The 27,315-nt window shown below is 48.3% G+C and overlaps 1 protein-coding gene across 1 annotated transcript; it reads left to right on the top strand.

Annotated features, from left to right (window-relative positions):
- The first annotated feature begins 268 nt into the window (after nucleotides 1–268).
- On the top strand, nucleotides 269–27,315 carry BSDC1 (BSD domain containing 1). Its single transcript, XM_047793066.1, has 11 exons — nucleotides 269–312; nucleotides 575–635; nucleotides 5,423–5,539; nucleotides 9,279–9,446; nucleotides 11,876–11,930; nucleotides 13,830–13,945; nucleotides 14,355–14,423; nucleotides 14,592–14,670; nucleotides 15,978–16,457; nucleotides 23,264–23,367; nucleotides 25,353–27,315. Exons 1-11 carry the CDS (start codon nucleotides 302–304, stop codon nucleotides 25,383–25,385), a joined length of 1,293 nt encoding a protein of 430 aa, XP_047649022.1. The 5' UTR covers nucleotides 269–301; the 3' UTR covers nucleotides 25,386–27,315.

Here is a 27,315-nt window from a genome sequence, read left to right as displayed (position 1 = left end):
CTGATATCGATAAAGGTTCTAGGTTGGTGGGGTGGGGCTAACAGTGAGGGGGAGGGGGCCTGAAGACGAAAATGGGTGAGGATTGGACCGAGCGTTCAGGGGCGGAGTTTAGGTCCGAACTCTGGACAGAGACTAGAGGCAGCTTAAAGAGGCGGAGCCTAGTGAAGGAGCGGGGCGGAGATTGGGCTGAGGGCGGTGTCGGCCTGTGGATTGGGCCCCGCTCTCCGGGGCGGTGCTTGAGGGGGCGGTGCCGTGTCGGAAGTCAAAGGTCAGTAAATAGTGATGATGTCATGCGGGCAAGATGGCGGAAGGGTGAGCCCGTCATCTAGTTCTCGGGCGTTGGGCCCTGAATTCTCCCAGGGTTGGGGTGCTGGGCCAGGGTCCTCGCGGGGAGCTGGAGGCCAGCGTGGGCGTGGACGGAGCTGAAAAGGCGGGGAGTCGCAGAGTGAGGGGGTGGGGAAGCGGCTTTCGAAGCCTCGGTCCGCGGGCCACATCTGAGGGGGAAGCTGAGACCCGATTTTTGCGCGGGCGAAAGTCGCACCGCGGGGCCGCCAGATGTGTCTGTCTTCCACAGGGAGGACGTGGGATGGTGGCGGAGCTGGCTGCAGCAGAGCTACCAGGCAGTCAAGGAGAAGGTAAGCCGGGCCAGCGCCCTTTCTAGGGTAGGGCCCCGCGCCGCCTCACTGCAACCTGGTCCGAGCCACCCCGCCCGACCTGTGTGGCCGCCAAGCCTCTGGGATGAAACCGACTGAGGCCCTACTTTTAGCTCCTGTTGGTCTAAGGGAGAACACAACCCGACTCAGACCAGTGTCTAACTACCGTGAAATAAAGACAGTCTTAGAGGCTGGAGCGACCGTGTCGTGGAAACCCATGGGAAGGAACAATTTATTTTTGCTTGGAAAGTACACAGCTTCGTAGAAGAGAGAACATTTGATCTAGACCTTGAAGAAAAAGGACTCTAGAAATAGAAGCTTACTCTTATATTCATTCAAATATTAAGAGTCTATGCCACAGCCAGCACTCTCTGACAGGTCCCGAGGATACCGATGTTAGCCAAACAGATGCAGTTCTGGGTCTCCCAAAACTCAGTCCAGTGGGGAGACAGCAATCCCTGTGGGATGAGTGAGACTTGGCTTTGCCAGTGGACAGTGCCCGGTGCATTCCTGTTTCATTCCATGCTAGTTTGTCAAAACCAACCCAACTGAATTCTGGAAAAAGTTAATTACTATTTACCTCAAGCAATTGGGGTGAGTCCTGCTTCAAGGCTGACTCCAGGAGGCTTCCCTCCTACACCCCAACAAATCTAAGAATGCCCTGAGGTGTTTATGTTGTTGATGAAGACTCAGAGGATTTCAGTCTGAGGCTTAATGGAAGAGACCCCAAAGTAGCTTGCTTCTTGTTGAGCAATCTGCTGGAAGGAGTCTGACATTCATTTAGCGAATGTGGTATGAGGGCCTCTTGTGTGTGACTCTCAAGGTTGGTCTTATCATGACTCACAAAAATTAGTAGTTAACTAGCCTTCCATCTTTGTTTTCTTATTTGAATTTAGGGGAGTCGGTGTTGTTTCTGCCTTTGACGGTTCCCCATTTGGAAAGAAAAGATTTAATTTTCTACATCTCTATGAACCTGGGCAAGTGATTTAACCTCTCAAGCCTGTTTCTCATCTGTAAAATGAGAGTCTAGTAATACCTGACAGGATTGTTCTGGAAATTAAATATGTAAAGGTAAAGCACAGAGAACAATACCTAGCACATAGTAAGTACTGTATAAGCCTTAGCTATTTTTATTAAGTACTGAGAGTGATAGGGAAACCTCTCAAATACCACCCGTCCATTTTTCCTTCCATTTCATTCTTGGTCTTTCAGTGCTTACGTGGCCTTGCTCCCCTTCCTATTCTGGCTCCATCTGTACCACTCAATTCCCAGCATCCCTAATTCTTTTGTACCCCATAGTATATATTGCCCTAGAAAATACAGCTCTGAGATGGTACTGTAATCTGCCTTCCTCTGCTCCTTACTTCCTCCTGGAGTGTGTGTGTGTGCTTGCCCACAGACAGTGGTAGGAAAGTCACGTTGCTCTTTGGCCCTACCACAGGTTCCCCAAACTCATCTGGGACCCTCACCCCCAAACCCCTGCCCCAGCAAGTTTTTTCAGTCTCATCTTTGCTTCTCCCCGTGCCTTGAGAAACTTTGCCCAAATCTAACTCTCCCCTCAAGTCCCCTGTTCAGCCACTTCCTCTTTTACTTCCAAGAGACAACCTATCCTCCTACTTTTTAAAATTGGAAGTCAACAGCAGGATCTCTCTTCACTCCTTCCCCACCCAGAAGCCACTACACAGACTTATCTATATAAACACTAGGCTTCACCTCCCACTTGCCAGATTCACTGGATGTTTTTCAGCCCTTATCTTCCTGGACCTTTCTGCTGCATTAGACTAGTGATCACTCCCTCTTTCCTGAAACTCTACTCCCTTGACTTTTGTGACACGATTCTTTCTCAATTCTCCACATGGTTTTCCAGGCTTCCTTTCCTGTTTCATGAGTTCCTCTCCTCTGCCTGCCCCTTAAAGGTGGTGTTTGAGGGGCCTTGTCCTCAGCCAGTTGCTCTGTTCACCCAATACATTTCCTGAGTGAGCTCCTCTATTTTCTTATTACAGTGACTCCTAGTCCTCTTCTCTGAGCTTTAGTATTTAAGAATAGCTCCTGCTGGACAATTATCCCAGATATCCCACTGTCACCATAGACAATACACACCGAAGTCATTGTCACCATCTTCTCTCTAAACCTGCTCCCCCTTCAGCATTTTCTCCCTCATCTGACAGCACTGCAACCACCCTGTCACCTGTTTAGAAGCCAGTAACTCTTCTTGACTCTTCATTTTCCTGAGTCAACACACCTATTTAATTACCCAATACATCTTTTTTGCCTAATGTATCTTGAACCAGTCCCATCCTCTCATCCTTTCCATCACTGTCCTTATTCATATTCGTGTATTTTCTTTCCTAGACTATTACAACAGCCTCCTGACTGGTCTTCCTCCATTTCTGATCTTGTCACTCTTGGACCTATCATCCATGCCCATCTCTGGAGTGACCTAGCAGAAGTGTGAATGTCGTCATGTCCCACCTCCTTCAAACTTTTGGTGGTTCCCCATCAGCAGCAGGGCTGACCAGGCCCTCCATGGGTCGCCCTCTCCAGCTTTATCCCTCACCACTTCGGCATTGCCCTTTATTTTCTAAAATCTTGTAGGCCTCAGGAAACCACAGGCCCCTTCCTTAGCCCGGCTTCCTTAGCTGACTCCTGCTTATTCTTGAGGGCTCAGTCCAGGTTTCCCTTCACCAACTCTTCCACACTCTCCACAGTACACTGGTCACTGTTTTGCTCTCGCACATCAGCACCGTTACTTCTTGAGGGCTGGCACCGTGTCTGTTCTTATTTGTCCCCTCAGAGCTCACAGTGCAGTGAGGGAGAAACCATTCATCAAGTAATCAAAAAGAGAACAAGCAGGTGCCCCTGAGCAGCAGAGTCAGCCTAGTCTGAGGTGGCATCAGGGAAGCTTTCCCCGGGGAAGTGACATGTAAACCTAGCTCTGAAGGAGGAATAGGAGTTAGCCAGGTGAGAGGCTTCGTTCTTTGGTGGGGGCAGGGCCACTGCAGTGACAGTGCCAGATCCATAACCCACTTGCCACATGGGACTTCCCATTCATTGTGTTTGTTCACTTGTATTGAAGAGTTAGAACCATGGGTCAAGGAGGGGGGATGATGTGTTCAGACACCCTGGGGTAGGGAAGATATTCGAACTTTTGGAAAACTTAAGGAAGGCCAACTGGAGCTCATTGAGGGGCCCAGTGGGAAGGGATGAGCGTATGCTGTGGGTGAGATTAGATGGGCTTTGTAAGTGAAGGTAAAGATTTTATACTTACCATAGGATGCTGTGTAACCACTGAGGAATGTAGAGCAGGGGCAGTGGGCTGCACTGACTTAGAAAGCGCCTGCTAGGGTCACAAGGAGAAGGCAGTGAAGTATCTGATGCAGCCTGGGAAAGGGGTCTGGATGAAAGGCAGGTTGGCCTAGACTCAAGTGGCAACAGTATAGATGAAGAGGGAATTAACAGAAGACTCTTCCACTCCAGTTATGGAGTCCTGAGTCTGAAATGGAGGCATTTGCACCACAAGAGAAGCCTCTGGCTGATTGGTGAGACTCGCCCATTCAGAGACTTCCCCGGCTGGAGTTCCTCTTGTGGCTCAGCAGTAACAAATGCAACTAGTATCCATGAGGATGTGGGTTCGATCCCTGGCCTCCATCAGTGGGTTAAGGATCCAGCATGAATTATGGTGTGGTTGTGGCTCGGCCTGGTATTGCTGTGGCATAGGCCTGCAGCCACAGCTCTGATGCAACCCCTAGCCTAGAAACTTCCATATGCCATAGGTGTGGCCTTAAAAAGACCAAAAAACAAGGAACAGAGACTTCCCAGGCTGATAAAAACTAGGCAGGCCCTTCCCCAAAAGAAAAATCACCAGAACACTCAAAGGCATGCTTTAAAAAATGCAGGTGATTATCCCTGAGTAAGATGAAAGGGCTTGCAGGGGTGAGCACAGAGATAGTCCAGGAAGGTGTTTTAGAGTGGGTTTGAGGATGGAGCAAGACCAGGGGAGACTCAGCAGCTGAGTGCCTGCTGTCTCACCCTGGGGCTGAGTGCAGAGTGAGAGGCAGCAGCAGGTATCAGGTCTGTGCAGATGAGCTCTGTGGAACCTTGGAATGGTGGGACCAAGAAGGCCTAGGAGAGAATCCAATCCATTACTTCTCTTAACACCCCCCTTTGTTGAATGTAAAAAATCACACCTTTTTACTGGTGTTGCCCAAAACTGCTCATAAAAGCTTTCTAAACTATTGCTGTTACTAATGCAACATGTTTATGCAACCTTTCACACAAATGCTTTCACCTGTTGCCTTATATTTCAACTGAATTTCCCTGTAACAAAAGAAGTAAAAAGGGACACTTTTCCTTTGATTAAAAAAATCACACACGTTCTCTTCATGTTGTTTGAAATTGGAGACAAAGGTCATGACGTACAGCATAACAAAGTGACACTTCAAAGTCTGTTCTGTTTTCCGGCTACACATGCCCCCTTCCTCAAGACATGTGCTCAACACAACGACTCATCTAGTCTAGGAGAAACCCGAGGACTCAAAGTGTCTGTGCTGAGCTCAGTCCCTGTCCTCAGGGCAGCAGGAAGTTCCGGTGCTCTCTGCCGTTGGGTAATCCCAGCTTGTGGAATTGGGACAAGTGAGCTTTGTTTCTGAGCCCAGGCTTCCTGTGTCCCTTGAGTTTTCCATGTGTCTCTTTGGTACCGAAGCATGGGGAACAGGAACAAAGGGTGGTGGAGCCCGCTGGCGCTGTCATCCGTCTCTGTCTTCCCTTAGTCCTCTGAAGCCTTGGAGTTCATGAAGCGGGACCTGACCGAGTTCACCCAGGTGGTGCAGCATGACACAGCCTGCACCATTGCAGCCACCGCCAGCGTGGTCAAGGAGAAGCTGGCCGTAAGTACCCCCTGCACATTCCAAGCAACTGTCCCCCGTAGCCTGACCTACATGGGACCCAGGTAAGGGCTCCCGGTCTTTCCCCCATTAGGTGATTGTTTTTCCCTGTAGGCTCCCATTTTGAAAATTGTGTCTGTCATAAATGTAGCAAACAAGCTACATAGGTTAAGTAATAATGAGTTTTCTCACTTCTGTATTGTTTCAGCAAGTGTTTCCTCTCAGCAAAGTCATTCATTGTAGACTGTTCAGAAAATACAGATAAATACAAGAAAAAGAAAGGCCTAGAGAACTGTAATTCTGTCTCCCAGAGATTAGCTACTGTTAATATTTGAGGAGTGTACCCCTTATGTACACTTTCTTTTTCAAAACTGGAATCCACTGAATACGGTGTTTTATACTTCTTTACTTAATCATTGCATACCTCGTTCTACAGCATCATAAATGACAACGTGTTCTGTTGTGTGGATTTAACCAATTTCTAGTTTCCTATTTCAGTTTTTTTCAGTATTGTAAACAGAGGTATAGTGAACATTCTGATTGCTAAACCTTGCCATTAATATTTTCTTTGTAATAAAGTATTGGAAGGGATATAGGGTGAGTGCAGTTTTTATACCTTTTAATATCTGCTCAAAACTACCCTCCAGAAAGGTTTTGCCAACTTGTATTCTTACTGGCCCTAATGATGTATAGTGGGATTCTCTTTAGATTCTAAAAGTCAGTGTAAAAAGCAAGAATTGTATATGGTCAGAGATAGACCTGCAAACCTCAAGTTCTGATGAAGAATAGTGTGCTGGCTTTCTAGTACAGTTTCTCCTTTAGGAGTAGAACAGATTTCACTTTCTTTTTTTTTTTTTTGTCTTTTCTAGAGCCGCTCCCACGGCATATGGAGGTTCCTAGGCTAGGGGTCGAATCGCAGCTGTAGCCACCAGCCTACGCCACAGCCACAGCAACGCAGGATCCGAGCCGCATCTGCAACCTACACCACAGCTCATGGCAACGCCAGATCCTTAACCCACTGAGCAAGGTCAGGGATCGAACCCGCAACCTCATGGTTCCTAGTCAGATTCATTAACCACTGCGCCACGACAGGAACTCCAGATTTCACTTTCTTTGATCACCAGCTGAATCAATTGCCTTGTGATTCAAGGCCATTTTGGGCTTTTTTGTTTGTTTGTTTGGGGGGTTTTTTGTTTGTTTTTTTGTTTGTTTGTATTTTGCTTTTTAGGGCTGCACCGTTGGCACATGGAGGTTCCCAGGCCAGGGGTCAAATCAGAACTATAGCTGCTGGCCATAGCCACAGCAGTGCCAGATCTGAGCATTGTCTTCGACCTACACCACGGCTCACAGCAATGCCGGATCCTTAACCCACTGAACGAAGCCAAGGATCAAATCCGAAACTTCATGGTTCCAAGTCAGAATCGTTTCCACTGCACCATGACGGGAACTCCCTAACTCTTTTTTTTTTTTTTTTTCCAAGGCCATGTTCTGAAAAACATGTTAGGGAGTTTTTTAGCCAAGCTTCTTTTGTCGAATCTTGTAAAATACTGTCAGCCTGCTAAGCACGGCTACTGGTAATCATGAATGACAAGCAGTAATCCAGCTGAACTCCTGTAGGTCTAGCCAGTAGCAGAGGCACCACTTGTTTCTTTCATTTATTTATTTCTTTTTTCATTCAACAACAACAAAAAAAAGAGTTCCCATCATGGCGAAGTGGAAACAAATCCAACTAGGAACCGTGAGATTGCAGGTTCAATCCCTGGCCTTGCTCAGTGGGTTAAGGATCTGACATTGCCTTGAGCTGTGGTGTAGTTCACAGACATGGCTTAGATCCTACGTTGTTGTGGCTCTGGCATAGGCCAATGGCTACAGCTCCAATTTGACCCCTAGCCTGGGAACCTCCATATGCTGCGGGTGCTGTCCTAAAAAGACACAAAGACAACAAAAAAAAAATATGATTATATACTGGGCCAACACATACCTATTGATAGGCTCTAGGTTTAAAATGCCTGGGGAGCCTAATCAGGAGTAAATATTTCTTTGTCTTTTTCTTTTCCTTTTTTTGGGGGGGGGCCCCACCTGCGGCATATGAAAGTTGCCAGGCTAGGGATCGAACTGGAGCTGCAGCTGCAGCTGCCCACCTACACTACACCCGATCATTAACCCATGATCATTAACCGGATCATGAACAAGGCCAGGGATTGAACCGTCATCCTCATGGATACTAGTCGGGTTCTTAATCCACTGAGCCACAAGGGGAAGGTCTCACTTTTCTATAAGGTTTGCAGAGCCTGGCCCTGTCTCTCAGCACCCACCCTTGCTTGCTCAAGGGTGTTCTGACCAGTGTGGCTCAAGATTGGTGCCCCACTTGCCCCTTCTGGGAGGTCTGTTCTTATCCTGCCCATATTTCCTCAGCCTTTCATATACAATACTCTACTTCCTGAACAACGATGATGATGAAATTGTAGTATTACAGTACTGCTATTTGTTAAGTGTTTGCTATATGGCAGGCAATGTATATGCCTTATCTCTTTTTTTTTTTTAGCTATTTCTTGGGCCGCTCCCGCGGCATGTGGAGGTTCCCAGGCTAGGGTCTAATCGGAGCTGCAGCCACCGGCCTACGCCAGAGCCACAGCAACTCGGGATCCGAGCCGCGTCTGCAACCTACACCACAGCTCACGGCAACACCAGATCGTTAACCCACTGAGCAAGGGCAGGGACCGAACCCGCAACCTCATGGTTCCTAGTCGGATTCGTTAACCACTGCGCCACGACGGGAACTCCAATATATGCCTTATCTCTTAATCGCCATAGTAACCCCCCTGAGGAAGTATATTCATCTGCATTTTATAAATAAGGAAGCAGGCTCCAAGAGGATTTAGGTCTCATAACCAACAGGCAATAGAACTGGGATTCAGGAGTTCCCGTCGTGGCGCAGTGGTTAACGAATCCGACTAGGAACCATGAGGTTGCGGGTTCGGTCCCTGCCCTTGCTCAGTGGGTTAACGATCCGCCGTTGCCGTGAGCTGTGGTGTAGGTTGCAGACGCAGCTCGGATCCCGCGTTGCTGTGGCTCTGGCGTAGGCCGGTGGCTACAGCTCCGATTAGACCCCTAGCCTGGGAACCTCCATATGCCGCGGGAGTGGCCCAAAGAAATAGCAAAAAGACAAAAAAAAAAAAAAAGAACTGGGATTCAGATCCAAGATTGACCCCCAAAGCTAGTACCTTTCCCATCACTCTACCCCATAAGTCTTCTTTCCTACTGAATGTCCTTGCATGGATCCTCTCCGGTCATTTTTTTCTTTGACCTCGCCCAGAGCATGTGGAAGTTGTCAGGCCAGAGACTGAACCCGCCCCACAGCGGTGACCCAAGCTACTGCAGTGCCAACACCAGATCCTTAACCCACTGTACTGCAGGAGAACTCCTCTCCTATCAATTTTTCATCAGCCTGATTGGCCTTGAAATTTTGATGAAATAGACAGTAAAGGAGCTCTGTGCTGACATGCACAGGCCTACTGAGGCGCTGTTCTGCACCCCCATCTGAGGGATGGGGACCCTGACTGTTTCTTTCTCCTTCTCCATCCCCAGAGGTGGGGTGAAAAGTCATGAGCATTTCTCTGCGCCCCCCCCCCCCCCCCCGCCAGTACACCTTGGCCCCTGACACTTCAACCTCCGTACCGCATTCCCTGAACTGCATCCTACTCCTGGGCCACTTGCTTCCTCTGTTGCCTTCTCTCTGCAGACCGAAGGCTCCTCAGGAGCAACAGAGAAAATGAAGAAAGGGCTGTCTGACTTCCTAGGAGTGATCTCCGACACTTTTGCTCCCTCACCAGACAAAACCATCGACTGCGATGTCATCACCCTGATGGGCACACCATCTGGCACAGCTGAGCCCTATGATGGCACCAAGGTATTCACTGGTGGCTTTTCCTGCGGTTGCCCAATGACACCAGGCTTCCAGCCTGAGCTCACAAAAGCAATAATGTTCATAAAAAAGAAGTGTATGTGTATAGTTAAACTGGAGAATACAGACAAGCAAGATAGTTATGTCTAAACCCATAATCCCATCACTCAAAGCGAACCACTGATTTTTCATTGGTGTGTATAACCTTCTTTTCCTTTTTTCCTTTTTCTTTTTCTTTTCTTTTTTTGATTTTTAGGGCCACACCTGTGGCATGTGGAAGTTCCCAGGCTAGGGGACCTCCTAACCTTCTGTTTCTTTTTACTCACAAACAGTAGTAAAGATAGTTTGAGTTTTTTCTTTTTAACAAAAAAAGCACTTTGTACATGCAATTTTGGTTTTGTTTTGTGTTTGTTTTTGGCCATACCTGAGGCATATGGAAGTTCCCAGGCCTGGGATCAAACCTGCATCTGTGCCACAGCAGCAGCCTGAGCCACTGCAGTGACGACACCAGATCTTTAGCCTGCTACACCACAGGGAACTCCTGTACATGCAATTTTGTAACCCACTTTAAAAAAATTTACAATTAGAGGAGTTCCTGTTGTGGTACAACGGAAACAAATCCAACCAGGAAACCATGAGGTTGCGGGTTCCATTCCTAGCCCTGCTCAGCGGGTTAAGGATCCGGCATTGCCATGAGCTCCGGTGTAGGTCGAAGATGCGGCTCAGATCTGGCGTTGCTACAGCTGCAGTGTTGGCCAGCAGCTATAGCTCCAGTTCAACCCCTAGCCTGGGAACCTTCATATGCAGTGTGTGTGGCCCTAAAAAACAAACAAACAAAAATTTACAGTTGGAGTTGCCATTGTGGCTCAGGATGTTGCTATAGCCCTAGTGTGGGAACTTCCATATGCTGTGGGTGCGGCCCTAAAAAGACAAAAAAAATTATAATTAACTATTAGCATCCTTCCCAATCACCATCATTTTTCATATCTTTAAATTTTTTTTTTTTTAACTTTTTTGGCTACAGCTACAGCATGCAGAAATTCCTGGGCCAGGGGTCAAGCGGGAGCCACAGCAGTGACAACACCAAACCTTAACTGCTAGGCTGCCAGGGAACTCCAATGTCTTTAAATCCTTAAGTGTATATAGCATAATTCAGTCATTTCCCTAGTGTTAAGGAAGGGGAGGACTTTCTGTTTATAGCTGAAGTTTGCAACTCCTGTGTCCCTAATGGGAACACAGTTTATAGTTCATTTGGTAGACTGGCTATGAAATTAAGAAATTTTTTTTTTTTTCGTCTTTTTAGGGCTGCACCCGTAGCATATGGAAATTCCCTGGCTAGGGGTTGAATTGGAGCTGTGGCTGCCGGTCTACACCACAGCCACAGCAACACCAGATGCAAGCCACCTCTGCAACCTACACCACAGCTCATGGCAACACTGGATTCTTAACCCACTGAGTGAGGCCATGGATCAAACCGTGTTCTCGGAGTTCCCGTCGTGGCTCAGTGGTTAACGAATCCAACTAGGAACCATGAGTTTTTGGGTTCGATCTCTGGCCTTGCTCAGTGGGTTAAGGATCCGGCGTTGCCATGAGCTGTGGTGTGCGTCGCAGATGCAGCTCGGATCCCACATTGCTGTGGCTGTGGTGTAAGCCAGCAGCTACAGTTCCGATTTGACCCCTAGCCTGGGAACCTCCATGTGCCATGGGAGCAGCTCAAGAAATGGCAAAAAGACTTAAAAAAAAAAAAAGTGTTCTCATGGATACTAGTTGGGTTTAACCACTGAACCATGAGGGGAACTCCATAATTAAGAAATTCTTTTTTTCTTTTCTTTTTTTTTTTAAGGGCCGCACTAGAGGCATATGGAAGTTCCCAGGCTAGGGGTCAAATCAGAGCCACAGCTGCCAGCCACAGCTATAGCAACACAGGATCCGAGCCGAGCCTGCAACCTATACCACAGCTTATGGCAACACCAGATCCCCAACCCACTGAGCAAGGCCAGGGATTGAACCCACACCCTCACTGATACTAGTCAGATTTGTTTACTCTGTACCACAATGGGAACTCCCCAATATTAAGAAATTCTTGATGAATTGTTTTAATTTGAGGAAGTTGTATTATTTCAAAATTTTCCAGTAAATTTGGACTTTAGTAATACATTTTCACTAACATTTTTCATCTCTTAACATAATTCAGAACCATTGTATACTATAATTTTATAGCCTGCTTACACTTTATTTCCTTAGTTCCCATGGGTGAAATATGGGTGAAAGACCAGTTTTCTAGGAGCTCCGGTCTTAGACTCTACTCTGTAGCCCACAGTGTTAATTGCCAAGTCCCCAATGGGGAGAAGCTGAGTTGTCATTGATTGGCAGAAAGGAGTTGCTTTCTATCCCTCGCACTTCAGAAGTTTTGTTCTTTTCTTTCTTTCTTATAGGCTCGTCTATATAGTCTGCAGTCAGACCCAGCAACCTACTGCAATGAACCAGATGGTGAGGGGGTAGAAGTGAGGGGCAGGCTTGCTGGGCAGGTGACCAAGGGGTCTGGATTGCATGCCCTCTTTGTCTCTGGCCGCAGTGGCCGGGCACCCCCTGTGTAGAGGGGCCAGAGTGGGGGTAGTTTGAACCTTACATCTAGTGGGATGGGTTGATGGTCCCTCTTCCCCCCGAACCCCAATTGCTTCATCCCCTTCTACAGAGGCTTTGCTCCTCTCACCCCCATCCTCAGCTCAGGCTCCCTCCCAGCCCTGCTGTCTGCCTGCCTTCCCTTTGGCCTGTTTGCTAAGCCCTTGCTGTGCAGCAAGCCTTAGGCTGAGAACTGGAGACCAGAAGTGGGTCAAACCCTCAACCCTGTCCAAACCTCCAGGAACATGCTGTTAGGAGAGGGCTAAAGCAAAGATAATAGAGATGGAGTGACTGCTTCTGCAGAAAGATAGAGGCAGTGGGAACCCAGAGGATGGTACCCAGCCCAGCCCGGGAAACCTAGGGTGTGACACCTGAATTGAGGTTTTAGTGATGAATTAGAGGTAAACAGGTTGTACTTCCAGAAGTAGGTGGAAGGTGTTCAAGCATGGCACCAGGACATTTGAAGATCCAGAAAATCTAGGCCTTGGGGAAGGTCAGATAAAGGGTACATGTGAGGGCATGAGGGCAGCAGCACCACCAGAGGCACCAGACTGGAAGGCACCAGGCTAGGCAGCTGGAATTTTGTCCTAAAGAGCTCAAGATAGGGTTCTTAACATTTTTTTAAGTCACAAGGCCTTTAAAAATCTGTGGACAGTAATAAGCCCTTTCTTAACAGATTTTTATATGCAATGTGGGAATTCTTTAACCCTTTGAAGCCCATCTTTGGACTGTAGCCTGAAAAGCCCTCCTATAGAGAACTATTGAAGGGTTTTGAGGTCTGAGGCCTGAGGTGATCAGATTTTACACTGTTAAAGAGCCTTCGGGCATAGTTGTGTAGGATGAAATAGAGAGGGAGAGACAAAAGATGGGAAGACCAGTTAGGAGGCTTGGTAGGAATCCTACATCAAGGTAGAGCCAGAACCAGGAAAGTGGCAGGTGGGATGAAGAGGAAGGTGGGCATAGAAGACACTGAGGAAGTGGAATCCACAGTGACTGGATGAGGGAGGGGTCTGGGAGGGCCCCCTCCTCTCCCTCCCCCTCCTCCAGTGGATAGCTGGGTGGGAAGGTGGGGGAGGGAAGAAGATAAGCATACATTGTGTTTGCAGCATCTGCTGCTGGATGTATCCAGGCAGCCAGACCTCTGCATCTGGAGCCCAGAAGAGTAGCCTGGGCTGCAAAGACAGACTGAGGAATTGTCAGCAGGAGGAGGTTGAAACTCATGGTTGAGTGGAAGTTATCTTGGGAGAAAATGGAGACTGAGAAGAGATACGGAAAGGAAAAAGAAGAGCCCACTGAAGACTCAGAGGGAACTAGAGAAGTGGGAGGAAATTGACAAAAGTGTGAGAAGCCAGGAGCGAAGAGGGCTTCAAGAGGAAGGGAGTGGCGCCCAGGGTCAGAAACTGTGGGATGTCGCATAAAGAGGACAGAGAAGCCTCCATTAGATCCCAGCAACATGGAGTTGCTGGCGACCTGAGAACCACTGTTTCAGAGAGGAGGCGAGTCAGTAGCCAAGTGCAGTGGGCGAAAAAGCAGGCAGGCAAGGGAGAGCGTGGAGACTGTAGCCCCTCTCTGATTACTCGGGGGCCACGCCCAGATATCAGGTCCACCCACCGGTCACCCTGCCTGACCCCCATTCTTGGGCCATTTGGCTCTGGAAAAACCTTAAGCTTTCCTCATTGTCCATGTCCAGGCCTAGGTGTGGTTTCTCTAGGCCCAGTGTTCTTACCAGACCCCTGGAACTGACCGTCAGCGTCTGTTCCTCTGCAGGGCCCCCGGAATTGTTTGACGCCTGGCTTTCCCAGTTCTGCTTGGAGGAGAAGAAGGGGGAGATCTCAGAGCTCCTTGTGGGCAGCCCTTCCATCAGGGCCCTCTACACCAAGATGGTGAGGGCCCACCAGCAGGACCTCAGCCAGCTCCTGGCTTGAGGTGGGGGGAGGTGGGAGGGACATGTGCAGAGTCATTTGTGGAGTCCTCTAGCCTAGATAGCAGTGGGAGGCTCTGTGGAGCCCAACCAGCGAGGTCCTGAGCCAAGAATCCACATGAGGGAAACTAATTCGCCATGTTTCTGGCAATCATGGTAAGAAATGTAAGGGCCACCAAAACCTGATTAGAATTCTTTTCTCCCTCCTTGGCCATGCTGGGCCAGGAAGGTGGGATTGGGGGTAGAAGTACCCTACTCCGCCACTTAGCCCTTCTGAAATCCAGAGTGGCTGGGAGCTGGCCCATAAGCTGGGGACATAGACCCTACACAACCACTCCCAAAGTCTCACCTCCGCTGTCCTCTCCCTGCAGGTACCCGCGGCTGTTTCCCACTCAGAATTCTGGCATCGGTATTTCTATAAAGTCTATCAACTGGAACAGGTATGCTGGCCCAACAGGGGGAGGTACTCCACTCAGCCATGGGGGAGGTAGGCTTGATTTTGTTGAGGGAAGAAGGGGACAGAGGGTACTAAGAGTGCTGGGATCGGGACCAGGGTCTGGGAAGAGGGTTCCCTGACTCTTTCTAGCCATCTTCTCCCCCACATTTAGGAGCAGGCCCGGAGGGATGCCCTGAAGCAGCGGGCAGAACAGAACATCTCTGAAGAGCCTGGCTGGGAAGAGGAAGAAGGTAAGAGGAACTGACAAGTACCAAGTCCTGCCTTTGGGGGGCTGTCTGGGCCATTCTCTCTGATGCCTGGAGGGAGGTGACAACCCAGGGAAGAGGAAGGAATGAGTGCGGTGTTGGCACATGCCAAGGATGGGCTGAACGAACAAGGGGATGTTTACCTGGGGTGGTGGAGCCCAGGTTTAGGTACAGTAATCACATGTGTCAGTTGTAGCAGAGTTCCCTGTCAGTCCATGGGCTAGCTACTTCAGAGTCACCTGGGATGCTTATTGAAATTCCAGATTCCCTTCCCCCACTTCTGCATAAGACTCTATGGAGATGTAGCCAAACTTATAAAAAAAATTGGGGCCGCACCTGCAGCATGCAGAAGTTCCTAGACCAGGGATCAAACCTGCACCACAGCTGTAAACAGAGCCACAGCAATGACCATGCCAGATCCTTAACCTGCTGAGCCACAAGGGAACTTGTGTTTTTAACAAGCTCAGTTGGTACTCTTAACGCCTAGCCAGACTTGGAGACCGCTGGCTTAGGGATGGAGCTGAGCATCCTCTGCCTGGTAGCTCAGCTTAGGACAGTGTGTTGGAACCACCTGCACGATAATCACGTTAACACAGTTATTAAGTGCTTATAGTATATGCCCAACCTATACTAAAAGCTTTACGTGTACAATCCTTCCCACAACTTCATTATCCCTCTTTTGCAAATGAGGCAGGTAGGTTAGAGCTAAATGGCTTGCCCAAGATCATGCACGTGGGATGTAGGTGAACTCAACCTGAACCTCAAATTGACTAACTGTCTAGTTTTGGCTTCCTAAGCTATAATTGGGCTGCAGTGCTGAAAGCTGAGTGCCCAGGAAGCATGTGCTAGCCCTTTGACCAACAGAGTATTTGTGGAGAAACCATGACATGAGGAAATGCACCTGTTAGTCTTTTTTTTGGGGGGGTTGTTTTTAGGGCCGCACCTGTGGCACATGGGAGTTCCCAGGCTAGGGGTTGAATCAGAGCTATAGCTGCTGGCCTGCACCACAGCCACAGCAGCACCAGATCTGAGCCGCATCTGCAACCAGTATTGCAGTTCATGGCAATACTGCATCCTTAACCCACTGAGCAAGGCCAGGAATCGAACTTGCATCCTTATGGTTACTAGTCGAGTTCATTACCGCTGAGCCACAACAGGAACTCCATGCACCATTAGTCTTGATCAGAGCAAACCTTGGCAGGAATCTGCAGTCTCTCTTCAGAGAGCATCAAGGTCATCTTGGGGCTGACCAGGGAACATCACTTTCTTTCCCTTCCTTTCTGTCTTGACAGAGGAGCTTGTGGGAAGTTCGCCCACATCTCCAAAAGAGGTAAAGGTTCCTGTGGCCAGAACTTCCACATCCCTTGAAGGAGGACCTGGCCCTCAGAGCCCCTGTGAAGAGAATCTGGTGACCCCTACTGAGCCTCCAACAGAGGTGACTCCATCGGAGAGCAGTGAGAGCATCTCCCTCGTGACACAGATTGCCAAACCTGCCCCTGCATCTGAGGCAGCCGTGATGCCCAAGGACCTGTCCCAAAAGCTTCTAGAGGCATCTTTGGAGGAACAGGGCCTGGCTGTGGATGTGGGTGAGACTGGACCCCCACCCCTTGCTCAGTCCAAGCCCAACACCCCTGCTGGCCGCCCAAGTGGCCCAGAGCCCAGACCTCCAGCCAGAGTAGAGACTCTGAGAGAGGAGGTACTCACAGACTTACGGGTATTTGAGCTGAACTCGGACAGTGGGAAGTCTACACCTTCCAACAATGGAAAAAAAGGTAAGTAAAGGCTAAAGCCCAGGGAGCGTGTTGGGGCAGGGCAGGTGAGAGTTGTCACCTCACAAGGCAGATTTGTCTCCTTGTCACTTGAGAGGATCCTAGGAGCAGATCACCTTCACTTATGATAATGATGATGGCAGTGACAACAGCTACTCTAGGTGGAGTATTTTCACTGTATTCCATCGATTCTAAAATGCATTTCACCTCTGCAATTAGGATGCTTCTTAAAATTAATTGTTGAGGTCTCAGATTCATCACAGTAAGGTTTATGTCAGATCCTGTGCTAAGGACATAGCGTTAAATGCAGCATTATATGCTTTTAATGGAATTTCTCAGTTACCAAGGGAGCTCATTAATTTCACATTTACATCTCACAACCCCATGTTCCTGTCCTTATTTTGCTAATGAAGAAAGTGAGCCTCGGAGTCCCTGTCGTGGCGCAGTGGTTAACGAATCCGACTAGGAACCATGAGGTTGCGGGTTCGGTCCCTGCCCTTGCTCAGTGGGTTAACGATCTGGCATTGCCGTGAGCTGTGGTGTAGGTTGCAGACGTGGCTCGGATCCCACGTTGCTGTGGCTCTGGCGTAGGCCTGTGGCTACAGCTCCAATTGGACCCCTAGCCTGGGAACCTCCATATGCCGCGGGAGCGGCCCAAGAAATAGCACAAAAAAGACAAAAAAAAAAAAAGTGAGCCTCAGACATATTAGGTAACTTGTTGGACGTTACACTGCCGGGAAGTAGCAACCCCAGATTCAGACCTAGGTCTGTCTGACCCAAAACCTGTGTCCTTTACTACCACACTGTGCCCGTTTCTGTCCTTTTGGACAGTTCAACTTCAGGGCAGGACTTCCTGAGACATTGATTGCTGTTGGGGATCTTCTCCCTGGATGGTGTTAGGAAAGTCATTTAGCTTCCCTAGTGCTTCATTAATTATTATTATAAAAGATATAAACAACTTACATGTACAGTTTAAAGAAGAATAAAATGAACACTTGTGAACTTGCAGTGACCCAGCTCACATAATAGAGCTTTAGTTTCTTATCCACATAATGAAATTTTAGACTGGAGATCCTTGACTTTATGTCAAGGGGGATCCTCTCTCTAACTCTTGCAACTAAAGGACAGTGATGGCTCTGGTGTCAGCTTTTTTGCCATATCCAAGATACCTCTCCAGGGATAGCCACTTGTCAGTGAGACCTCCCCTTGCTCCTCACACACAGGCATCCTGTCTTTGCCAACACTCAGCACCAGTTGGCCACCAAGCTCACCAAGTGAGCACTGACCGGCTGGCTTGCTGCACTGGATGGGAAATGGGCCCCCTTACACCCTATCCTGCTCCCTTATGGAAACTGCTGCATTTCCAGTTTCCAATGCAGTGCTTGCCTTCTGACTCTGATTCAGTGAGGTCATCCATTGAGCTGCTACCTACTCTTTATGAGACACTAAGGAGGGAGGGGCAAGAGCTGCAGTCTTTATGATGAAGCCCAAAGCAGTATGGGACAGGCTTGGTACCGGAGGAGTGCAAAGAGAGAAGAACCTCTGGGAATCAGCAGGTGTTTCACCGAGGAGACAGGAGTTGTATAGGAGAGTTGGAGAGTTTGGGGCAGGTGCGGGGGAGTGGTAGTCCAGGCTGAGGGCCCTATACAATCCAGATGGCAGAGGGCATGGGGCACATTGAAGAGGGTGACCAAAGCCCACTTTTCTGTATTGTTCCCAGGAAAGGGAGGAACACGAAGAGAGATGGGGGTTGGCTCAGAAATAGAACTTGAGAACTTAAAATCTTGGATGTTCCCTTGCAGGAGTTAAGGATCCAGCATTGCCACAGCTGCGGCATAGGTTGCAGCTGCAGCACGAGTTTGATCCTTGGCCTGGGAACTTCCACATGCTGCACGTGTGGCTAGAGGAAAAGAAAAAAAAAAAACTTAAAATCTTGAACTGGGAGTTCCTGTCATGGCTCAGCAGTAACAAATCCAACTAGTATCCATGAAGATGCAGGTTTGATCCCTGGCCTCGCCCAGTGGGTTAAGGATCCAGTGTTGCTGTGAGCTGTGGTGTAGGTTATAGACATGGCTCACATTTGGTGTTGCTCTGGCTATGGTGGAGGCCAGCGGCTACAGCTCTGATTTGACCCCTTGCCTGGAACTTCCATATGCCTCAGGTGCGGCCCTAAAAAGACAAAGAAAAAAACTCTTGAACTGAATTCAGAAAGTTGGACTTGGTGCCACAAAGCAGCAGGGCACGCTGCCCATATTATATGCCCAACCTATACTAAAAGCTTTACGTGTAGAGGCTAAAGGTTCAGGCTCTGGAGTTTAGACAGTTCTGGCTTCATATCCCAACCTTGCTCCGAAGCCATGTGACTTTAGAAAAGGTACTGATCTTTGATAAGCCTCCATTTTCTCCTCTGTATGTTGGAGGTAATTGATTCATGATAGGTCTTCAGTGAGAGAAGAAATTTGGGTAGAGCCATGCTTTGGGGGGGATGATAAAGATGATAATAAGAGGTACTGTTCTCTGAGCACTTTCTGTGTGTCTGTACAGCTCTGCCTAAGCACTTAATAGGCATATCACTCAGTTCTCACAAAAGCCCTATGAGATCTGTGAGATTTTCCCCTTTTTTTTTTAACTGGTAGAAAACTGAGATCAAGAACCCACCTAATAAGTATTTATAAAAGCATGAAATAGCTTTTAGGAGAGTGAAGAGTAGGTGCTAGACCCAACAGGTGATGTGGGGTTGCTGCGTGTCTGGTACCAAGGGTCCATTCAAGAATTTTAAGAGAGACCAATCAGCCCTACTGTACTTCTCTCCAGCCACATTCAGTGGCTCAAGTGCAGGCACAGAACAGATGGGAAGTTGGACTTAATCAAGGTTCAAGTTTAGCCGGGGAGAAAAAAAGACAAGAGTCTAGGTGTATACAGGAAGTGATCAGAATGATCATGGAATCTGAGTAAGGGCTGGAATAAACGGTTAAAGAATTATAGGTTCCATATGGAATTGGCCTACTGGAGAGCATGATCAGAAAAAATGAGTGGTGGGTAGAAACTGGAAGAAATGAGACTGTGGGGAAGATTCAGTGTAAGCTCGTGCGCCATACTGCCTCTGACGCACTTGGGGATTTGCAAACGGGGGGCTTGGGGATTCAATGCAGAAGACTCACCAGAAGTAATTGCAGTCGCTCAGTGGGGGGAAGCTGGGGTCTTGGATTAGGGTGGGACATTAGGGACAGAGTAAAGGGAGACTTGGAGACAGTGTGACTCCTTTTCCCTCTTGGGTCCACATCTTATGAGACTTGGTCTCTGGGTACAACAGTCTCTGGGGGTGGCCAGCCACAGGGACCCCTGAGGTCCCATGGTGATGCCTGTCATTGCAGAGCTGCTTCCCACCTGCATTTTGTGCCGAGATCCATTTGATTGAGGAGACTAGACTTACCCAGCTCAGGCTCCTTCAGCAGGGAGCAAGCACAGGAGATTAGAGTAGGCCCTATGGCCTGTGGACTGGAAGGAGCCCTGGGCTTAAAGCCCCACTTCACCACTGACTGACTTGGGAATGGCTTTTGCCTCCATTTCTTCCCTGGAGGAGCAGAGATCCAATTAAATGGAATAAAATAAGCTATAAGTGATGGCACTGTAAGGTTAGTAATCACCTGAAAACTCTCCTTTCTTACTTATTATTTATTTATTTATTTATTTATTTATTTTTTGTCTTTTCTAGGGCCACACCTGCGGCATGTGGAAGTTCCCAGGCTAGGGGCCTAATCAGAGCTGTAGCTGCCGGCCTACAGCACGCCACAGCAACCCAGGGTCTGAGCTGCATCTGTGACCTACACCACAGCTCATGGCAACGCCGGATCCGTAACCCACTAAGCGAGGCCAGGGATCGAACCCGCAACCTCATGGTTCCTGGTTGGACTCGTTAACCACTGAGCCACGATGGGAACTCCCTCTCCTTTCTTACGAAACAGTAAAACTCCATCATGAAGTCTTAAATTGTCACATAGATCAGTTCTCTGCACATGCACAGTGTAATGGAGATTTTAATGCTGTCATTGTGTGATAGGACAGGGTGGTGGGAGGAGGCAGGTGGCAGAGAAAGCCCAGATTCATCTCTCTGCCACTCAAAGCCTCGATTTCCTCATCTATGAAATGGGACTGTTAATACCTATCCCAGAGAGTGGATGTGAAGTGCTCCAAAAGATGTTAGCTGATACTTTTTTATCCCAGAGGGTCTGTGCTAGCATTTAAGCTTGAAGAAGAGAGTTTCAAATCCCTAGAGGGCAGCCTGAGGTTAAGGAAAGCTGCCATGGCCATGACCACAGCTCTGAAGGGAGAAATCAGCCAGGATCCAGCTCCTAACACACAGGAAGTCTGCACTGACAGCCATGAGCAAGCCACCAGAGTGTCCCAAAAGTACAGGGAGCCTTAGATGCTAAGTCAGAAGAACTGGGTCTTCGTTGCAGACTTGCCCCTGACTATGGGACCATGTACAAAATTACTTAACTCTTAAGACCATGCCTTTCATGGCTCCATTTGTTAAATATCCACTATGTATATATGTTATAGGCACTTTACATGATACTGCTAATTTTTTTTTTTTTTTTTAAGCCACAGATGCAGCATATGGAAGTTCCCAGGCTAGGGGTTGAATCATAGCTATGGCTGCCAGTAACGCCATATCTGAGCTGCAGCTCACAGCAATGCCAGAACCCACTGAACAAGGCCAGGGATCGAACCCACATGCTCATCGATACTAGTCGATATCTCTTTCACTGAGCCACAGTGGGAACTCCTGATACTAATTTTAACAATGTTGTATCTCAAACTGCAGGCTGAGGTCTACACAGAATTATCCAGGTACCCATTTATAATATAGAAATCTGGGCCACCACCTACACGAGCTAAATCTGAATAAGGGGATGGGAGGGCAGGAATCTGCATTCTAATAGCTCTTCCAGTGGGAATTGGGATTCCACCCGGGTCTGCTTGTCTCTGCTTATGGTTAGCTGGGTGGCTAAGGGAACAGTGCAAGGCTACTTACAAGGAGCATCAGGGTTGGGGGTGGAGGGCGCGAGGGGGTGTGTGTCTCAGAGCCTGGGACCCTGGTGAGGAACAACCTGGAAAAGATGAAACAAAATATTTACAGATGGTGCCATTGGGAGATCAGAGCTTACTCTTTTTTTTTGGCGGGGGGGGGGATTCCCAGGCTAAAGGGTCGTATCAGAGCTGCACCTGCCAGCCTATGCCACAGCCACAACAACACGGGATACTTTAACCCACTGAGTGAGGCCAGGGATAAGACCTCATGGATACTAGTTAGATTTGTTACCTCTGAGCCACAATGGGAACTCCAGAGCTTACTCTTTTTAAAGGTGCTTTAAAAAAAAAAAAAAAAAGAAAGAAAAAAGATTACAAAGTAATATGTGTTCATTTTAGGGGGAAAAAAAAATTTTTACCCCATGACCTCATCACCTAGAGAGAACTATTGTTCATATTCTTGTGAATATTTTGCTCATCCTTCCTATTTGTGTGCATGTATCTATGAGCATATTTTTTAAATGGAATCATACTACGTATATAGGAACTATCTTTGTAGTTGTCTTCTTAGTAAAAACTTCTACATGTACATTTTTTTATATTGCCTGTAAGAAGTCATACCCAAATATGAATGTTTGGAGCAGTGGTTGGCAAACTTCAGCAGCATCAGAATCATCTAGCGCAGGAAGGAGTAAATGTTTTCCATTCAGAGCCAGGTCAAAATATTTTAGGTGTTGGGGATATACAGTTTCTGTCCCACCTCCTCAACACTGTTGTTTCAGCATGAAAGCAGTCATAGACAATATGTAAACAAATGGCCATGGCGTGTTTCAAAGTTTTATTTTCAAAAAACAGATAGTAGGCTGGACTGGGTCCACAGGCCATAGTTTGCCAACCCCTGATTTAGAGAAAGGGTCCATGAATATTTATTGAGTACAAACTATTTGTTCTAGTCACTTGGAATGCATAAGAGAACAAAAGAGTCCTGTCCTCGGGGAGCTTTCATTCTGCCTCCTCTATTACTAGACAATAAGCATAGTAAATCTGATTATGTAATACACTGGAAAGTGATATAATGGAAGAGAGAACCACCAGAGCAGAGTGAGGGGGGCACGGTTGCCGTTGAATGTTGGACAGTCAGGGTAGGCCACACTGAGATGGTGAGATTTGAGCAAAGGTGTGAAGGAAGCAAATAGGTTAGCCTGTGGATATCTGGGGAAGAGTTCCAGGTACAGGGAACAATCTTTGCAAAGGCCCCAGGTAGGAATGTGCCTGGTATGTTTCAGGAGTAGCAGGATCAGTGTAGGTAGAATGGTGTGACTGAGAAGGAAGAGGTTCATTGTTTATTTCTTCCAGAAGATTTCCATGGCCCCCAGGGAGCTTCTGGGCCAAAGTGCTTCTCCACTGTTGGGTAACTGTTTCGCCGTGTATATAAACATTCTATAGCCTAAACTTTAAACGCCACATAATGTTTCATCTTATGACTGCACCATTTATTTTTGTAATTTCCTAGCAGTGGACTTTCAGGTGGTTTTCGAAGTTTTCATTACTGTAACAGCAAAACAGTGAATATTCTTATGGTTATGTTTTTTACCAAATCCAAGATTCTTCCTTAGAATAGATTCCTAAAAGTGGGATCACTGAGCCAGGGAAGGGAGAATGTTAAGGACCTTTGAGGTGTATTTCTCAGGCCCTTGTAAAGGGTGCTGTCAGCCCCAGCCACAACCTCTTCACATACCCCTGCCTGTCTTTCACACTCTGGGTCATCGTTCCAGGCTCAAGCACAGACATCAGCGAGGACTGGGAGAAGGACTTTGACTTGGACATGACTGAGGAAGAAGTGCAGATGGCACTTTCCAAAGTGGACGCCTCTGGGGAGGTGAGTGGGCCTGATTGGCCACAGGGAGGCAAGCCCAATGATCCCAGGTCTCAGGACTCGCCCCACCAAGCCCAGGTGTCCCCTCAGGATGGGTCTTTGCTCCTAGCTAGGTGGCAGGCTTCAGGAAAGGAGCTCAGGCCTCCCACTCAGGCCCAGAACAGTTGTCATCAGTAGGCTCTGCCTCCCCTCGATTCCAGGGTGGATGGCTGGGAGAGTACTTGACATTAGCTCCTGTCAGAATTACCTGGGGAGCTACTAAAAAATGATTTGCCAGCCTTCCCCAGATCTTTTGATTCATGGTGGCCAGATGGGGGGAACTTGAGCAAACTCCTGGCCTTGGAGACAATTTGACAGTGTGATCACTGAACCTGAGCCTCTGTGGCCTGGCATTGATCACTGTAATCTCATACACTGTGATAGATGATGCATGTGCACACTTGAGGCATAGTCCCTGGGGAACATGGGAGCACTGGTCAATGTTCCTGAAACCACCACAAAAGCCAATCCAGTTATAAGCTCAAAGGCCTATTATTCTAAACCACTTCTCAGGATCAAGAATGGGTCGTTTTGAATCAGAGGCTGGGGATGAAGCTCTCACAGCTAATAAGGGGCAGGATTGAGGCTCCAGTCCACACATGTGATTCAAGTCATTTTATATCCACTGTCACACAAGAACCACATGGTTCCTTCCGTCATGTAGCTCAAGAACCTGCTCTAAAGAGGTGAACAGATTAGAGAGATGGGAAGGGCCTTATTTTTCATGTTGGGAGACTGAGGCCTGGGGGCAGGTAGTGACTATGCAAGAGTATTTTACACCTGTGACCTCACTATACTCAGGATAGAGAAGGTCTTGGTGCCCTCTCATGCCACAGGGCCTTCATGTCTTTGCTGTCTTTGAAGCCCTTTTTTGGTTTTTGGTTTTTGGGTTTTTTTTTCTATTTTGGCTGCCCTGTGGCATATGGAATTTCTGGGCCAGGGATCAGAACTGAGCTGCAGTTGCAACCTAAGCTGCAGCTGCAGCAACGCCAGATCCTTAACCCACTGTGCTGGGCCAGGAATAGAACCTGTGTCCCATCGTTCCCAAGATGCTGCTAATCCCATTGTGCCACTGCAGGAACTCCTTTGCAGCTCTCTTTATTTTATTTTATTTTATTTTATTTTTTTGTCTTTTTCTATTTCTTGGGCTGCTCCCGTGGCATATGGAGGTTCCCAGGCTAGGGGTCCAATCGGAGCTGTAGCCACCAGCCTACGCCAGAGCCACAGCAATGCGGGATCCGAGCCACATCTGCAACCTACACCACAGTTCACGGCAACGCCAGATCGTTAACCCACTGAGCAAGGGCAGGGACCGAACCTGCAACCTCATGGTTCCTAGTCGGATTCGTTAACCACTGTGCCACGACGGGAACTCTTGCAGCTCTCTTTAAAACTTGACATATGATAATGCAGAACAGAATCACTCTATAACCCATCATACCAGGGATTGCTGCCAACAAGCCAGAAGAGTTGCCTACAGAGACTTCAACTGGGGATTAGGGAGCAAGAGCCCCAAGTAGAGACCCTGTGAGCCCCTGTAGTCCAGTGCCATGCTTGCTTCTAATCACAGTGCCACTCTCAAGTTTCCTGCCTCTCAGACTCGTGTTCTTAGCTGCTCTGCAGGAGACAAATTTTCCTTAAGGGGTTGACTGACTTAGTTCTTATAGGCAGGGTATCCCCTTGTAGTGTCCAGTGTTGATTGGTAGAAGCTTTCCTTTGAGTCTGGAGCAATCAGAGCAGCCGACTCACCCCCTAGGCAGAGGGCAGCTCTGCTCCCCAGACATTCCTTAAGGCTAGTAGTTCGCATTTATAGGAGGCTGCATATGGCCCAGGGGTGGGGGTTGTGGGAGGGCTTTCCTGAAATGGAGGCAGCTGGGGAGCCTAGGTCTGGGCTTGACTCGGGGGAGTAAATACGTGTTTGTGCTCTCCATTATCCCCTCCTTTTGCAGCTGGAAGACGTAGAGTGGGAGGACTGGGAATGAGGGGAGCCAGAGCACGCAGCTCCCCCGCCACAGCACCTCCCACCTCCCTCGCACGTCTCAGCCCGGCCCTGGAAGACACTGACTAAGACTGTCCCCTAAATGGCCTCTATCAGCCAGAGCTCTGGGGAAATTCTGGGTTGCTCCTTGTTGGCCCTTTAGGCCTCTCCGCACATCTGGAAAGGGGCTCGATAAATCCAAATCAGGAACTCTGACTTGTGCTAACCCTAGGATGACCCGAGGGGGAGGAGACCTACCCCCACCGGAAGAGCTTACATTTCTCTGCTGAATGCCCTCTGTTCCTGGGTACTCTTGCTAGGAAGTCCCAAGGGATAGCCCTAGCCCATCTACCTGTGTAGACAGAGGCTAAACCACCAATCTCTTGGAGGACGCCGAGACAACACACTCTCACCCACAAGCAGGCAGGGAAGGCCGTGCCACCTGCCCTTGGCTAGACAGGGATGCGAACACATTTCAGTTCCTATCCCAGCGTGTAAGAGGCATTCGCTTCTGGGACATTTGCCTCTCTTAGGAATCTCCCTCCCAGGCATTTTCCATTCCTGGAAAGGTTCCTTGTGGTTCAGAATCTAGAGACCAAATTTCGAGTTCCCACCTCCCTCCTTTCACCCAGTCCAGGTTGGTATGTCCCCAATGCCTTTCCCAAGGCTTCTTCATGTCAGATGCACCCGAGTCCTTAGCCCAGCTGTGCCACCTGCAAGAGTCTGCTCTTGCTCCTCTTCCCCTCCCCAAGAAAGGAGGGGGCCACTTCAGGCCCTTCCGTGCGTTGCCTGGCAGGATACTTTGTCCAACCAGCTACCCACCTCGACTCCCCTGTAGCTTAGGACACAAGCCAGCTACCAGCGGTACAGAGCAGTGATCAAAGCCGAGTACTTACAACTCTGGTAAGCCCAACTTCGCCGCCGCAACCCTTCGGTTTCCTGAAGGGATATGTTGGGGGTGAACTTCTTGAGACTCTCATCAGGCTTCTGCAAAAGCTCTTCTTCCTGAAGGCAGATCCAGTCTTTGTGGCTCTCACCCTCCACACTGGTAAAGCGGCGCCTCTCTTGGGGGAATGAGGGGCTGCAGGAATCCCTGGAGCCCCTGGTGCTTCATGATGCTGCTCTGGTGATTCTTGTACATAATCTGGTGTGTTCACCAATGATTTAAAGGGATCGTGGTCAGGGACGCCAAGAGAGTGGTGGTCACTTCCACTTCAGACCTTCCGTGAGGGGGTGGGATGGAGAGAATGCTTAATCTTTTTTTTTTTTTTTGATGGGATGGGGTTTTCTCTTTGTAATTATTTCTTTAGTTTAATTAACCTTTTGGTTGTTTGTGCAATATTATATATTTTAAATTATAATGCATCTCCCCAGAGTATTTTCTAGCTGGGAAAAGAAAAAAGGAAAAAAAAAGATTCTAACAGCTGTTAGTTTTGTAATTAAAAAAGAAAGAAAAAAGAACTTTTTCCTGAACCTTTTCCAGATTTGCCGTTAACAGCATTAAAGAGATTCAACAGAAGCTGGAAAGTGTCTGGGGGTCTGTTCTTGTCCCCACAGCAACTGCCCTAGAGCCAGAGCAGGGTGGCTTCCTACTTAGAGCCTGGGGGAGGGTTGTGGTGGGAGGTAGTCTGGGTCCTGAGGAAGTCCCTTGTCCTCATCCCAGACTCGGCTCGGCCTTTAGGATGAGGAAGAGCCAAGCTCCCAGCAGCCCTCTCACCAAGACAAGGAGTCAAGAGGCCGTTCTGCATTCCCAACGCTTCTGCTTTTATTTGGAAAGGAAGTTGCAACAACAGTTTTTTCAGTTGCTCTTGGTCATTTTTCTCCTGTCCTCCCCCTGTATGTGTATGATTCTGGGGACTATTTTTAATTAACTTTAGTTAAACACCTGTATGAAAATCACTTGTCAGCCGTAATAAAAGGGAAGTCTGAATGAG

Source organism: Phacochoerus africanus, chromosome 8 (assembly GCF_016906955.1).
Source record: "Phacochoerus africanus isolate WHEZ1 chromosome 8, ROS_Pafr_v1, whole genome shotgun sequence".
Classification (NCBI taxonomy): domain Eukaryota; kingdom Metazoa; phylum Chordata; class Mammalia; order Artiodactyla; family Suidae; genus Phacochoerus; species Phacochoerus africanus.
This window is presented reverse-complemented; position numbering and strand designations above follow the sequence as displayed.